Source organism: Pimephales promelas, chromosome 3, assembly GCF_988280905.1.
Source record: "Pimephales promelas chromosome 3, fPimPro1.hap1.1, whole genome shotgun sequence".
Lineage (NCBI taxonomy): Eukaryota > Metazoa > Chordata > Actinopteri > Cypriniformes > Leuciscidae > Pimephales > Pimephales promelas.
Window position 1 is genome coordinate 12,657,636 of NC_142771.1, and position 15,119 is coordinate 12,672,754.

Consider the following 15,119-nt stretch of genomic DNA (forward strand, 5'->3'; position numbering starts at 1 on the left):
ATGATTGTATTTGACCAGCGAACACTACAAATTAATGTGAACTAATGTGGTAGAACCATAATACTTTACTACTTAAAAATACAATAATACCGATTGTTTATATAATTGTTTATGTATTAGCTCTTGACTTGTACGCTTAAGAAGTACTCAACACATCTGCTAACACAAATGTGAAATAAAAACAATCACTTTATTTAATAAATCAATAAAGATGTCAATATCAAATAGAAAGGCACATTTCAAACAAGAAAGTTCATTTTGAATTCTGCCAAACAACCTCCATGAACAGAACTGAAGCTAAAACTAACAGGTTATCCATTCACAGCCTGTTTCCATCTGCATAAAACACAGTAAAGACGCAGCATTGAGCCACAGATGTGTGTGTTATAGTGAGTGGATGTGCTGGAGGAGTTTATCGCAGTAATCGGAGCTGCGCTGTTTCCCTCTCACCGCCTCTGTTTGCTGCTGTAACAGACCTCTGTCCACGGCACTGGACACCTTCAGAACCTCTGACAGGAAGAAGAGACAAGGTGATTTCAGATTTTGCTCATTTGGCATAGCAAAAACAGTCATGTTGCAGGGGTTTATGTATTCTGACATACTCGGATAAATATTCAGAATTAAAGGGATACTTCACCTCTGGAAAGATGAATGTGTATTTAAAATGGGTCATTTATGTAGAAGAAATGTGAAATTATTTTTATTTTTGAAGTTTTGTAGACTGAGAAAAGCCAGAAAATGTGGATGAAAGACAACAACTCCCAGAATGCACTTGCTTCGCAACCCTAGGAGTCCACGCCTATCGGTAACAGAGCGCAGTAGTTAAACAACAAGTCAAGGCTCTCCGTGATGAGTCTGCCCGAAAACGTGTTTCGAGATCCCCCAAAATGTTCGGGATTCGGCTTTTGCCAATCATTATGTTTACTGTGGCTAGCGGGACGAGACTGAGGGCCGACGGAGAACAGCGCGAGGCCGGTGGCATGATTACTGATAAAGTCCTTTAGTCTCTGTTACTGATGAGCGACGCCTGTGAGACGCACCGGTCTCGTATCTCTCACGGGAGAGCGGGAATTTTCTTAGCAATGTTAAAACGCACATCAACCGATCATTTGTTTAGCATTCATGTAAACACTACATTCAGATTCACCAATCAGAATGAACTCAGTTAGATTGAAACAAAAGGTGTGCATGTAAACAATGAATGGCGACTGCAGAAAGCAAAAGTGCAAAAATGAATCCCAGACATTGCAAACTGACGATTTTTGCGTCATCGGAGGATTTTTTCCAGACAAAAAATACATAAATCTCTCGTTTCAGGGGGATATGAGGGTGGAAAGCACGGAAATTCGAAAATACTACAGGTTTTCTACTAATACAAAGCTTAATGCTAAATCCTGAAGTATCCCTTTAACTTCAGCCTAGAACAACTCTACTATATATATATGAAGAGTTCAGATGCAAAAGCCTCTAAATGCCATTTGAAATTTTCTTCTTTAATGATGATTTTTATCAAACTTTTATATTTAAGTTCAGTAATTTCACTTAAATAACAATTAATAGGTAATTATCATTGCCATTTAAGTGAAATCACTGAACTTAAATATACAAGCTTGATAAAAATGATCATTTTAGAAGAAAATTTCAAATGGCACTTAGAGGCTTTTGCATCTGAACTCTTCATATACACACACACAAATAGTAAAGAAACAGTATAGAGTTTTGAGTTCTCATGTTCACCTAGGCTGCATTTATGTAATCAAATTATAAAAAAAATGTAGTATGTAGTAATGTAAATGTAGTAATTTAATAATGTTTTTTAGTTTATCATAATAGCAGGTTCATAATGAAATTGCGACCATAATTAACTGGTGTATTTTTGCATGTATACTCAATTCATTTTCATGAATATCATTATTTTGCAGTGTGATTACGCAAAAAATGTCCCATTGTTTTACGTTTACAAAAAAAAAGAAAAAAGAAAAAACCTTCCAAAGTTTCCAGCTCACCGTTTAGGAACAAAAAGAAGCCCATAAAGCTGATTTGTGTTCTTTCAGCAGTCGTGTCTTTGTTGTGGGGATTTGGTTTTATCCTGATTTGTTTGGTTGGGGTGGGGGGGATTTACTTTTATCCGCCGCTTTATACGTTTGTAAGTGCACCATAAAACAACGTTTTCTTTGTGTAAAGAAACGGGTGAATTTCCTCAGTAACTCAAGCGCAGTGTGAGAGTACTGTTATTATAAGCTTAACCATAGGAATGAGGGATTATGGGATATGGTGTTATAATGGACATTAATCACATATGGGGTGTCTTTTGAAATTCAAGATGAGTTAAAGAGCATAATAAAAAAATCAAGAAAGACAAGAAGAAGAGGAAATCAAGACGGTGTTTTCCCCCACATCTGTGGCCCTGTATGCATGATGACAAATGTTATCTCTAAATAAACCCCTTTTGTATAATACAAACGCATATTAGGATCACCCTGTCTGGGCTTATTTACATGTAGCGACATCAACCGGATGAACATACATACTATATGTACGTTTTCATCATCCTTTGAGGTTTCAAAGCCTAATTAGGGGGTATGGAGAGTTTCTGTACTCCGTGTGCACTAGGACACATTGACATAGGATTATGGGAAGGTGTTGACAGCCCATGACCCGGCTGGAGGCAGGCCAGTAGCAGAAGAGCGTGTGATGGATAGAGTGTAAAAATGCAGGATTAATGAGGCTCTTTGAAGTGAAGAACAGGGAGATCAGTGAAGTGGACCGTGGATGAGCGCAACACCATTAACACAGACCCGAATCACTTCCTTATGCAGCAGGAAGAGATTTATCTTACACCACAACAGTGTCGACACGAATATAACCGTCATCGCTCACGATTCAAGTCGAAACATCAGATGGTTACAGCAGGAATGAAGAATCGCATGCCGTCTGTGTGCGTGCGCCCCTACCGAGGACTGAATCCTGGATTTTGGTGTCGGGGTCGTCCATGTAGAGCAGCAGCTGCTGGAACAGGAACTCCAGGTGTGGGCGGCACGAGTGCGTGTCGTAGTTTTCCCCCAGAGATGAGAACCATGTGCTCAGAGACTTCAGCGCTTCGAGACGTACGTCTTCACTGCTGTCATCCACGCGCTTCAGCAGCTCTGAAACACAAACAGACACGCTCATGAAAGCACACACTACCTCACAGACACATCTGAAATCACCAAAGTGTGCAATGACAACAGTTATTATACACACTGATGTGCTTCATTTAAAGGGATAGTTGACTTTGAAATTAATTTTTGGTAGCTTACCTCAAGGGCATCCAAGATGTAGGTGTCTTTGTTTCCGCTGTAGTTTCAATTTTGATATTTTTAGGGCAAACCGTTCTTGTCTGTCAGTCATATAATGCAGGTCTATGGTCACCACCTCAAAGAGCATGCACAGAGAAGTCCAAATTAAACATGATTTAATGACTCGTAAATGTAAGTACACATTGATGGCCTAAGACACGAAACGAGCGGTTTGTGTGAGAAAACGAACAGTATTTATATTGTTTTTACCTCTTGTAACCACAGCCACGTAAGGTTAAAACGATGTAAATACTGTTCGTTTTCTCACACAAACCGCTCGTTTCGTGTCTTAGGCCATCAGTGTGTACTTACATTCATGAGTCATTAAATCATGTTTAATTTGGACTTCCCTGTGCATGCTCTTGGAGGTGGTGACCATAGACCTCCATTATATGACTGACAGACAAGAACGGTTTGACCTAAAAATATCAAAATTGAAACTACAGCGGAAACAAAGACACCTACATCTTGGATGCCAAAAATTTATTTCAAAGTGAACCATCCCTTTAACCAGGATAGTCTTATGAATCCTGGCATCCACTTTTCAAAACAAAAGTAAACATTAAATATAACAAATAATTGTATAAAAACAACAACAACAAAAAAATGTATATTAATAAATGTCTGAAAATGTATGCAAAACATACAGATATGCTTAATTTAACCAGGGTAGTCTTATAACAAACAGACTATTTAAAAACATTGAACAAAATTTTTTTTAAAAAGCTTAATTCAGTTTTTATGGACACTGACTACTATAATATATTAATAAATGTCTGGAAAATTTGCGCAAGGCACATAGTCATAAATTTAACCAGGATAGTCTTATAACAGAAACAGAAAAAGACTACTTGAAAATAAAAATAAAAACTATTGTATAAAAAATGCCTTGAAAATACGTGCAATGAACTGTAACACATATACCATTTACAATGTTTAACAGTCAAATCCGTTTCAATCTATCTTTTTCAACAACATGCTGTAATATCTTCATGTACAAAGTCAAATAAAAACACAGACCTTAGAGCAGATGCTCCATTAATTTGGTGCATGAAAATACATCTGTGAGCTATAGAGCCTCAATCCATTCAACATGTTTGACATCTGATGTACACACAACCCATATTGTTGAACAAAGCATTTTCAATGCTGGAAAACAGTGTTAATAATATTTACCACTGCACTTCTTGATTTTCATCTGTCACAGTAAATATGCTGCTCCCTTCTCTTTCATTGTTTAACAGTAAGTAGGACGAGTTAAGTGTACCTGGGTAGATCTTGTTGAGCGAGTCAGTGCTGAGCTGTTGTGTGGTGAGTTTCAGCAGTGAGTGAAGAGATCTACAGGCCAGAAGACGAGCCAGTTTAGAGTCTTCCTCCAGCGCGGAGATCAGCTGCGTACTGAGAGTCTCCTCCACCGACACAATCTAAAACACATTTATTACAAAATTGGACAGTTGAAGAGTGGAAAAATGTTGCCTGGTCTGATGAGTCTCGATTTCTGTTGAGACATTCAGATGGTAGTCAGAATTTGGCGTAAACAGAATGAGAACATGGACCCATCATGCCTTGTTACCACTGTGCAGGCTGGTGGTGGTGGTGTAATGGTGTGGGGGATGTTTTCTTGGCACATGGTTTTTAGGCTAATAATCCTTTAGGTGAGTGTATATATGAAGAGTTCAGATGCAAAAGCCTCTAAGTGCCATTTGAAATTTTCTTCTAAAATATTCATTTTTATCAAGCTTGTATATTTAAGTTCAGCAATTTCACTTAAATGGCAATGAAGATTACCTATTAATTGTCATTTAAGTGAAATTACTGAACTTAAATATACAAGCTTGATAAAAATGACCATTCTAGAAGAAAATTTCAAATGGCATTTAGAGGCTTTTGCATCTGAACTCTTCATATATAATTATTATTTTGAATGTTTAATGGCTCTGCTGTAGTGATAGAGTTGATGTGTGTGTGTGTGTTATTACTCGCTCTGCTGGGAAAGCCGCCCCATGTAAGACAGCTAACAGACAGCTGAGAGCAGCGGTCCTGACAGCCGCGGCAGATCGACCTGAACGCCACACCAGATTAGGCAACAACAAGTCCTGCAGGACCATCTCCAAGTATTCACCAAATCCCCTAGGGAGAGAAAACATTAAAAGTATATATATTTTTAAATGACAATAAATTAGTTGGGGTAATGATATTATCTGCGGTATATTTGCGTTTTACAAACAAAATCACTCTTAATTCCAACAATGTCTTCAGTAAGAGAGTCTAGTTATTTAACTGGAAATAAAAACCGGATTGGTTTCGTTGCACAGCATCTGATGATCATCTGGTTTGATCATTCTGAAACGCTTGAGCCAAAGTCTGTCCTCAAAATAATTCGGTTTAATTCCTTCCCAGAAGCATTTCACACTCACATGACTGAGTTCACAAACACCAGCATCCGAACGCAAGGTAACATGATTACACAATTATAGCGTTTCATTTGTGTGCTCTGAGACGTCACTGATGATGTAGGAGAAAAGAGTCTTCCCATACTGCAGCTACGTCCATTTTATAAAAATATTTCATGCCAATTTCACAGGAAGTGACTATTTTGCACTGTTTTATTTACATAAGTTTTATGAGTTTCCAATTTTATGCATATGAGAAATTCATAACTTAGTTAACGGTAAAAAAGATGAATGAATGAGGCAAATAATACTTATAAATAAATATTATTATTATTAAGCGATATAAGTCTATGTTATATTTTGATTTAGATGTGTGTGTGTGTGTGTGATTCTTTCCTTTGTTTTAACTTTCACTCTCCCTTTTATTTCACTTGTCAAATCAAGCACCCACATGCATGAAGGAATTTGAGGTGAACGCCACATGAAAAGAGGGGATTTTGCTACATAACTGAAGGGGACTATCCTGATGTGTTACTATATTGGTGTAATTATGAAGCGTTGTCTTTGAAATGCATAGTATTTAGATCCTTATCAGGCATCACAGAAGATCTCCATTCTAAGATCTTCTTAAAATGCATAAATCATTGTAATGATGGATGTTTAAGCATATATTTAGGCAGTGGTGAGATACAGTAGATATAGAATAACAAGAGCTCAGCTCTGTAGTAGTTAACCATTGCTGTTATCTGCTGGGTATGATAGTTTGGATATTTCATCATATTCTCTTAAGATGCAAAATACACAATAACTGCATTAAGAAAGACTGATAAACTGACCCCTGTGAGTCCAGCGTGTTGCTGGCGTCCAGCAGTAGTTTGGACAGCATGGTGAAGATGTGAAGTCTCATCTCAGGGTCTCGACTGGGTTCAACGCAACTCTTCAACAGTGGCAAGAGTGTTGGAAGAAACTCGCCCACCACTGGACCTAAAAGATAACATGCAGATGACAAAACGGAAAAAAAGTTTATTTATTACTCTTTACCTCTAGTTACAGCACCAAAAAACATGGCTGAACCCCGTGTCATGTGATCGCTCGATCAGTGTTTCAACCGGGCAAAGGCGTCAATAAAACTTAATGTAACATTTTCCTCAAGAAAGCGATTCAATGTCCATAAAATCATTAGTTAGCTAGAAAAAAAAAACACTCTAGAAAAGAGCATTTTGCTGAATATAGACCATTTCACAAGATGTAAACAACACTGGTCCAGAAGCACTTCCTGTTTCAGTTTGTAACTGTTTTCTTTATTTCACATGTAAAGAAAACATCTTAAAGATGTTTGTTTAATTTTTTGATTCAGTTTTAAATGTTCTGTTGGTTGTATTTTATCCCAGCTTTTAGGTAGTGTTAAAAAACTGAAACAGGAAGTGCTTCTGGACCAGTGTTGTTTACATCTTGTGAAATGGTCTATAATTATGCACATTATTACATATTCATTAAACTATTGCATAACCCGTTTGTGATGTCTAGTTATTTAATGTATGAATAAATCTGTCATAAAAACAAGTTATTACATCGTCTATTTATCGTAGTATAAATGTTTATATTTCTAAGAAAATATATTTTTCTATTAAAAAGTTGATATAAAACTAAAAGTTTTAGATATTTGATCAAGTGCTCAATCAAGTGCTGCTTGATTATAATTGAGTATTAATTTCTGTTTTTATTTTAGATTTTTGGCCGAATCCTGAATTTTCGCTTTTGTTTAATTTATTATGTACAGTGCATCCCTACAAATAACGCTAAATTAGTGAATGATAAGGAGAAGAATGCGCCTGCTCACTCTGAGGGAAGTTTGAAGAGCTGAACTTTAATGAGTTTGATTGCGAATCAAACTCATTAAAGATGTTTGGATGCAAATGAATCACACACTCACCGGACTGCATGGCGACGATCTCCAGCTGTGTCTTCTGGATGGAGTAACTGGTCCAGGTGTGATGCGAGTCAGAGAGCCACTGCAGCAGATCTGCCATGTGCTGTCGGTACAACTCACACACTCCACTGAGACCCTGCGCCTCACACAAACTCCTCATGGATTCTTCAGCCTGAGAAAGACCCAGGATAAAGTTCAATTATTTGATCTACGGTCCATCCATCTACTACTGTGAGCTAAAATGTCACTCATATCAAGTGAGCAGGCTATTATAAATGACTTATTATTTTTTAAAAACCCTTTTCATTAAAATAACTTCCCCTTCCTCTTGTAGCTCATCTCTTCTCTGATGATGCGTTTACTGACATGAGGGCGGAGCAACCTGTCACTCACATGAGATCCACTAATAGCAAACCACAACCATCCAATCAGCCAATCAATCCCCCACGGAAAAAATCAATTCAATTCAATTCGATTCAATTCAAACGACTTTATTTATCCCCATAGGGCAATTCAGTTTTAGCCAACCAGTCGTTTTAAACAAGACAAGAAAATGACAATCAATCAAGCATTCAGAAACACTGTCAATGACATCATCAGTGTTGTGCAAGTTACTTCCAAACTGTAATACATTAGGTATTACTTGTTACTGTTATTTAAAAGTAATTCATTACCTTACAATATTACTGTCCCAGAATTGTAATGCGTTACATTACTCATGTATTACTTTTGAGTTACTTTCACCAAAATAACTAAGTAGAACTTAACTTTTGGGCTGTAACGATATGCAATATGAAACCGAAATCGCGATTCGCCACACGACTCCGATCCACGAACCTACAGAATTGCGACACACCTCTTCCAACTCCAGCGTTATTCTCCTTACCGTCCAGATCCAATGCTGCCTTATCTTTAAATTAGGCTATTAGTATTATTTGAAGTTAACATTATAAAATACGTGGACCTACACCACAAAACTAGTTGAGGATAAATTATTTAAAATTGGGGAAGTCCAGCATTATGGACATGACATTTGCAGTCAAAACTTGAAATAAAAATTCTCAGAAAATACATGTATTGAAAATAGGCTACTTCCTTAAAGGACTCCAGACATTAGACAAATATCAGTCTATGTTTTATTTTTAATATTAGGGAAAAGACACACATTCATGCGTGACAAAAAAATAGGAGGCAAAATATATTTTTTGTAATTCTGTTAATTACACTGCGCAAATCGGATGAGGAAGGGTTGGCTCTTCAGTCTCCATAGAACTTAAAATATTCATTTTATTTTAGTTTTCGTGTTCGCATTTATGAGGAAAAAACAATGTTACAGACGCGACCGCTCTGAACTGGCACTAAAAGACTGCTTTAAAACTTTTACATAGTCTGTTGCCTTTAAGAAGTAAAAGCAGACAATACACTGTAATACAACTGTAATACAAGCCTCACTGAACATGTAACGAGTAAAATATTACTGAAAATTGATTAGTAATGCCTTACACTACTGCGTTACAGCAAAAAGTAATATGTTACTGTAATGTATTACTTTTGTAATGCGTTACTCCCAACACTGGACATCATATTGTAAAACCAAGTCCCGCCCTAGATTTTTTTCTCGTTCGAGAACGCAAATCAGGCCAAGAAACTTTGGACATGCAATATTTTGTAGATCAGTAGGCAATTTTCTTTCAGTATTAAAAAACTTATGTCAGTCATATATAGGGCCCTATTTTAACGATCTGAAGCGCAAGTAACTTTGTGGGCTGGTCTTGGGCGCTGTTGCTATTTTACCAGCGGGATAAATTACTCTTGCGCCTTACACAAGTTTAAAAGGAGTTGGTCTGAAGTAGCTTCATTATTCATAGGTGTGGTTTGGGCGTAACGGAAACAAACCAATAAGAGCGTCGTATCACATTCCCTTTAAGAGCATGATGAACGAGCAAGGGGGTAATCCATCGACCGGAAGTTGAAGCCTCGCGGGAGCTGTCGTCTTGTAGCAGAACTTCACTTGCGTTAGTGAGTGTGTTTTTACCTTGTTGTGCTGTTGCTGCTGTGACGCGAGACTCTGAACCGACACCAGAACCTTCAGCAGCTGCAGACTGATGACATCACAGTCCCCCTGACACACACACAGCACTGCATCCACACACACCAACAACTGATCCAGATACAGCGCCTACAGAGACAAAAAAACAAAACAGAAACGTGCTAAACATTTACACTTTTCATTACTTTTGTTTAATGTTAATTACATCATTTATTCCTTTTCGTTTAATTTACGGTTTAATTTCTAATTTTAGTCTGGACAATTTATTTTAATTTAATATAATGTCATTCAATTACATTTAATTTAATTACAGTTGCTGTATTTGTTGTTTATGTGACCTATTTCGTACTACTTTGACTAATGAACCGTTGTTATCATGCCAATAAAGGACACACACAGAGACTAAACTCTCTGGCCTCGTAAAGCAGCCCAAAACACACGATGAGCTTTTCTTTCCATCAGTCTCTGTTATTTCCTACCCCACTACATTTTTACCCACCCTCACAACCTTGTTGTCTCTCTTTCCATGCCGTGATCACATGTCTAGACAAAGTGTCACATTCACAGCAATGAAAGGATCATGACATGGTTTCCTCCAATCAGCATTAACAGGACAGGATGATTAAGATGCAGGAGTTTACACGGGACACTTTTACTACTATTTTTAGAAGGCAAAATTGAAGAACTACAAAAAATGAAGACATTCTCTTTTTATTTATGTTCAGGACAAGAATATGACAAAATTAAATTAAATGATGAGGTAGAGAGGGTTATGCGCATGCAAAAAAAAAAAAAAAAATTAAAAAAATAATAATATATATATATATATATGATAAAATACAATAAAAAGAAGTAGATAAAATGAAGTAGATAGAAAAAAATCTGAAAAATATATAGTCAAATATGAGGTAGAAATGGTTATGCACCTATAAATAAAAAATGAGGGAGGAATATGCAAAGATAAAATAAAATATTATGAGGTAGAAAGTGTTATGTACAGGTAAAAAAACATCAATCAATAAATTATAAAATAAAATTGCAGACAGAAGTCAGGTTTATGCATAAGTAAAGTATTATAAAATAAATTAATTAATTATTAAATAGACAGGGTTATGCATAGGTAAAAAAATAATAATACAATCAAATAAAATGGCATACAGGCATGTATATATATAGAAGCTTGTTTCCGCCACAGAATAAAAAAAAATAAAAAGGGTAACAATCTTTTTATCTAGTTGTTTCTCACAATTGTGAGTTTGCATCAATATTTATCACAGAATTGAGTGATGTAAACTTGCAATTGTGAGATAAAAAGTTGCAAATTATTTTTTAAATTGATTTTTTTCTGTGGCGGAAACAAGCTTCCATATGCACAGGGGTACAGTAAAATAAATTGGTAACACTTTACAATAAGGTTCATTAGTTAACATGAACTAACAATGAACTGCACTTTGTTAATTTCAACATTTACTAATACTTTATTAAACTCTTGTTAACATTAGTTAATGCACTGTGAACTAACATGAACTAACAATGAACAGCTATATTTTTATTAAATAACGTTAACAAAGATTAACAAATAAACTAACTAATGGATTGCTCATGGTTAGTTCAAGTAAATAATACATTACCTAATGAATCTTATTGTAAAGTGTTACCAATAAATTAATGAATGAAATGATTAAGTGGACAGGGTTATGCACAGGTAAAAAAATATAAAACAATTACATAAAAACACTTATAAAAGAATAATCCTTATGTAGTGTTGTGGAGTTTTTTTCATGTAGTGTTTTCATGTCAAGATTATTCATTTTTCATAAATAATCTTTATGTATTGTTGTGGAGTTTTTAAATATATAAAATTCATTATCTTTAAAAATATAAAAATGAACAGATAAACCTCTTATATATACATTTTTTTTCCGTCCCATTATGTAATGTAATAAAAGACTCGTTTTAAAGATGTCACTTTACGGGCAGGTTTCCAGATCGACCTAACACTCGTAAAACAGAAGCATGTTCTCCAGTTCACGCCTAGGGCTGTCGGAGGAGTGATCGACAGCTCTGACAACTGTTTTAAACCGATCGTCCTAACCAGCACTGCAATTCATGTCCGTCTGGCTCTTCTCGTCCATAAATATAATCCTGTCTCCACAACGGCCCCTCAGCAGAAGCATGTCTCGTCCCACCCTGTCTCCAGCGCGTCTTCTTTCAGGACAGAGGTGAGCAGGCCACAGCTGTCGGCAATGACGAGAGCAGGCAGGTATGCATTTATGTAGATTCTCTAATATAGATCTGAAATTTTATGTTGACCTTCCTTTAGACAGCTGAGATTTACATTCCCGCTTATAGTCCCATAGCAACCCCGAAAACAAAACACACGGAGAGCTGGTGCTTCTGTTTTCCATGTCCCACAGGCATCGCAAATCCGATTCACAACACATTACTCAAGCGCACGTCTTCAGACCCGCAACATCTGACATATCCTCAAAAGAGGACTGCGGGCGTGTTATTTCCTCGCCTCACAGTACTTTTTCCCGACGATTTTGGAAAACAGACAGTCGAAAGTGTTCTGACAACAGCTACATCAAAGAGCCGGCTGACTTCAAAGCTGCAGTGTACAGGAAAGATCACAGTGGGTTTCACCAAAAACACGGTTCTTCTTGCTCTTTCACATCAATCTTTCAAAATAAAGCTTGCTGTAGACATTGGCCCAACTCGAAAAATCACTCAACATAAAACTCCCCAGTTCGCACAGACAGGTAAACTGAAAATAAGTAGTGTTGTTTTAGTATTTCAGGAGACTTGAGGGGGGCATTGCGCAAGTCTCTGAGTTTTTACAGAACTACGCCCCCTCTGGTGACAAGCGAAACTGCAACCAGAGGTGTGCACGCTCATGGACCACACGCACACGCATGCTTGCACGAGCTGTTCATTACCAAAGGAGCATCAGCCGCACAAATCTTTAGTTTATAGTCATAATGTCTTCAGATATAATAAAGTTATAAATCTGCAAGTCATTTTAAATATATGAAAGGAAAGGCATTTGAGTAAATTACGCACTTATGTGTGTGTGACGGGGAAAACGGGGGTAGAAGAAAACTTTGGTTTTTGTTTCCATCTATCTTCATGTTGAACTGTTTTATGTGCGTACTGTATCCACTTATGATTGTATCATTATGGAAACACATTCATAAACAATATAAGTTATTATTACTGTAGGAGCCAAATAGTGTCTGAGTTTGTCGGGCCACTAGATGGTGCTGCTCACTCAACTATATTTGTGAGGGTTCAACAGGTGGTGTGGAGTGTTGACCCGGAAGGGCAAAAAGTTTTTGACCGCTACGGCGGAGTTCTGTAAACGCTGTTGTCTGTAACGAATAGAGATCTTTGAGACTTTGTGGATGTAATGCACCTGTGTGGAGGACAATAAATACGGTAGTAACACACAACAAGATGCCTCTGGAACTGTAACTTACAACATGTTTATCAGTAGCCGCCAAGCGTGTCGTAACACGTAGCTACGGGACAACATCTACAGCGCAGTATCAGACTGGCTGTTATACTGTCAAAAACTTGCCTGTTTGGACTTTGTTTGAACTTCGACGACTTTTGAACGGAACGGCAAAGACGTCGTTGGACGACAGTGTGGCGCGAATATGCGAGGCGTCTGTTAGCTGGGCTAGCACTACTGAGCTGAGTTTCGAGGTGGACCGCGGCAGCCGAGGAACCGACGGGGGGCGGTGGAGCACCACTGCCGGGGAAGTTGATCGAGAGCAGTGGATCACGGCAGCTGAGGAGACAAGTCCAAGTTGGAGTATCATGGAGACTCTTCATTGTTAGACAGGACGACGGTGAATCACAGTTAAGGCGCCCGACGAGGTATGAGTAGCAATACACCCTTTGATGGCCAATTGTGTGCACACAGTAAATCCAATGCATTGGTACTCGTGATTTGCGGCACTTGAAAGGTACATTTGAGTGTTGCCCTTTTTCGTTTGAAATATAAGTGACTTTAATTACCGTTGTGCCGAACTCAAGTGAACTCTCATTGCAACGCACGCAAAATGGAATCAGGCACTGTTGAAATGGAGAACAATACTGAGACTGAGCAGGTGGTGTGCGGTGGGGAAACTAAAAAACGCACTGTTAAATTAACAGAAAAGGCTTTGATTGAAAAACTTGATAAATTGCAAAACGAGCGAAGGTTAAAACTGAATAAAACTGGTAATATAAGACACGAGATTCATGATCTAATGTCTAAAGGTGATAACACAAATATATTGGGTATTGTTGATGTGTTAAAAAGGGTATGTGATGATGCCAAAAATGCACATGAGTCCTTGTTGGAGTTATTGCCATGTGACGAAAGGGAAAAGCATGAAATATGGTTTAAAGCCAAAATGATTCCTAATAATGAGTGTGTTTCTAGTGTGAATAGGTGGCTCTCTCAAACTGAAACAAACAAAAATGATGAGTATATTGATGATGATATAAGTCCTCATGACAGTGTGTCAAATGTTGGCAGTAGCCAGTCACAAAGAAGTGTCAAATCCAGCACCATTTCATCTGCTAAGTTAAAAGCAGCAGCTAAAAGAGCATCAGTATTGGCACATGTGAAAGCCATGGAAGAAAGACACGCTATAGAAGAGGAGGAGGAGAAGTTGAGAAGAAGGAAGGAGCTGCTTGCACTGAAGACCGAGTTGGCAGAGTGTGACTATCAGATGGAAATGTATAATTCTATGCTGGAGTCTACGTCACAAATAAAGTCATTGGTGAAAGAATTGAATCCCATTGCTAAAGAGTTTATACCTGAAAGTGATGTGGATGCTCAAATAGTTAAAGGGGATGATATGATTCAAGCTCAGCAACAGAAGGAACCAAGGGTGGCATTAAGGGGAACCAAACCTGTCTACGTTAGACCAAAGGAAATTGTGACAACAGCCCCTCTTGTGGTGGAACAACGTAAACCCAGTGGAACCAAACTGCAAAGGGAGCGTTATGCATGCAATGATAATATAACTCCATCAACCACTTTACAGTTACCTGGAGAATTCCTTACCATCATGAATCGACAAACTGAAATCACAGCAACTTTGGTAAAGCAGCAGCAGTCAATGACTTTACCATCACGTGACATTCCTGTGTTTGATGGCGACCCTCTGCAATACAGAGCCTTTATTAAGGCATTTGAACAAGGAGTGGAAATGAAAGCAACTCAAGCGGACAGTTTATACTACCTGGAACAGTTTACTAGAGGCCAACCTCGGGAGCTGGTGCGCAGTTGCCAACATATGGACCCGGATCATGGTTATACAGTTGCAAAAACGTTGTTGCAGGAGCATTTTGGAAATCCATACAAAGCTGCAACTGCTTATATTAGCAAGGCTCTTTCTTGGCCAACGATA

At 37.7% G+C, this 15,119-nt stretch overlaps 1 protein-coding gene across 2 annotated transcripts in view; it reads right to left on the reverse strand.

The window, feature by feature from the left end:
• Positions 1–171: 171 nt before the first annotated feature.
• The window catches only part of dnaaf5 (dynein axonemal assembly factor 5), a 29,598-nt gene continuing 14,650 nt past the window's right edge, over positions 172–15,119 (reverse strand). Inside the window, exons 7-13 of one of the 2 annotated variants that reach the window (XM_039662719.2) lie at positions 9,697–9,840; positions 7,665–7,833; positions 6,568–6,715; positions 5,318–5,468; positions 4,606–4,762; positions 2,955–3,146; positions 172–509 (exon numbers count right to left, since the gene is read on the reverse strand). In XM_039662719.2, coding sequence (XP_039518653.2) covers positions 385–509; positions 2,955–3,146; positions 4,606–4,762; positions 5,318–5,468; positions 6,568–6,715; positions 7,665–7,833; positions 9,697–9,840 — 1,086 coding nt within the window. In that variant the 3' untranslated portion in view covers positions 172–384. The remainder of the gene's footprint in view (positions 510–2,954; positions 3,147–4,605; positions 4,763–5,317; positions 5,469–6,567; positions 6,716–7,664; positions 7,834–9,696; positions 9,841–15,119) is intronic. The other variant, XM_089128272.1, reaches the window with a different exon arrangement.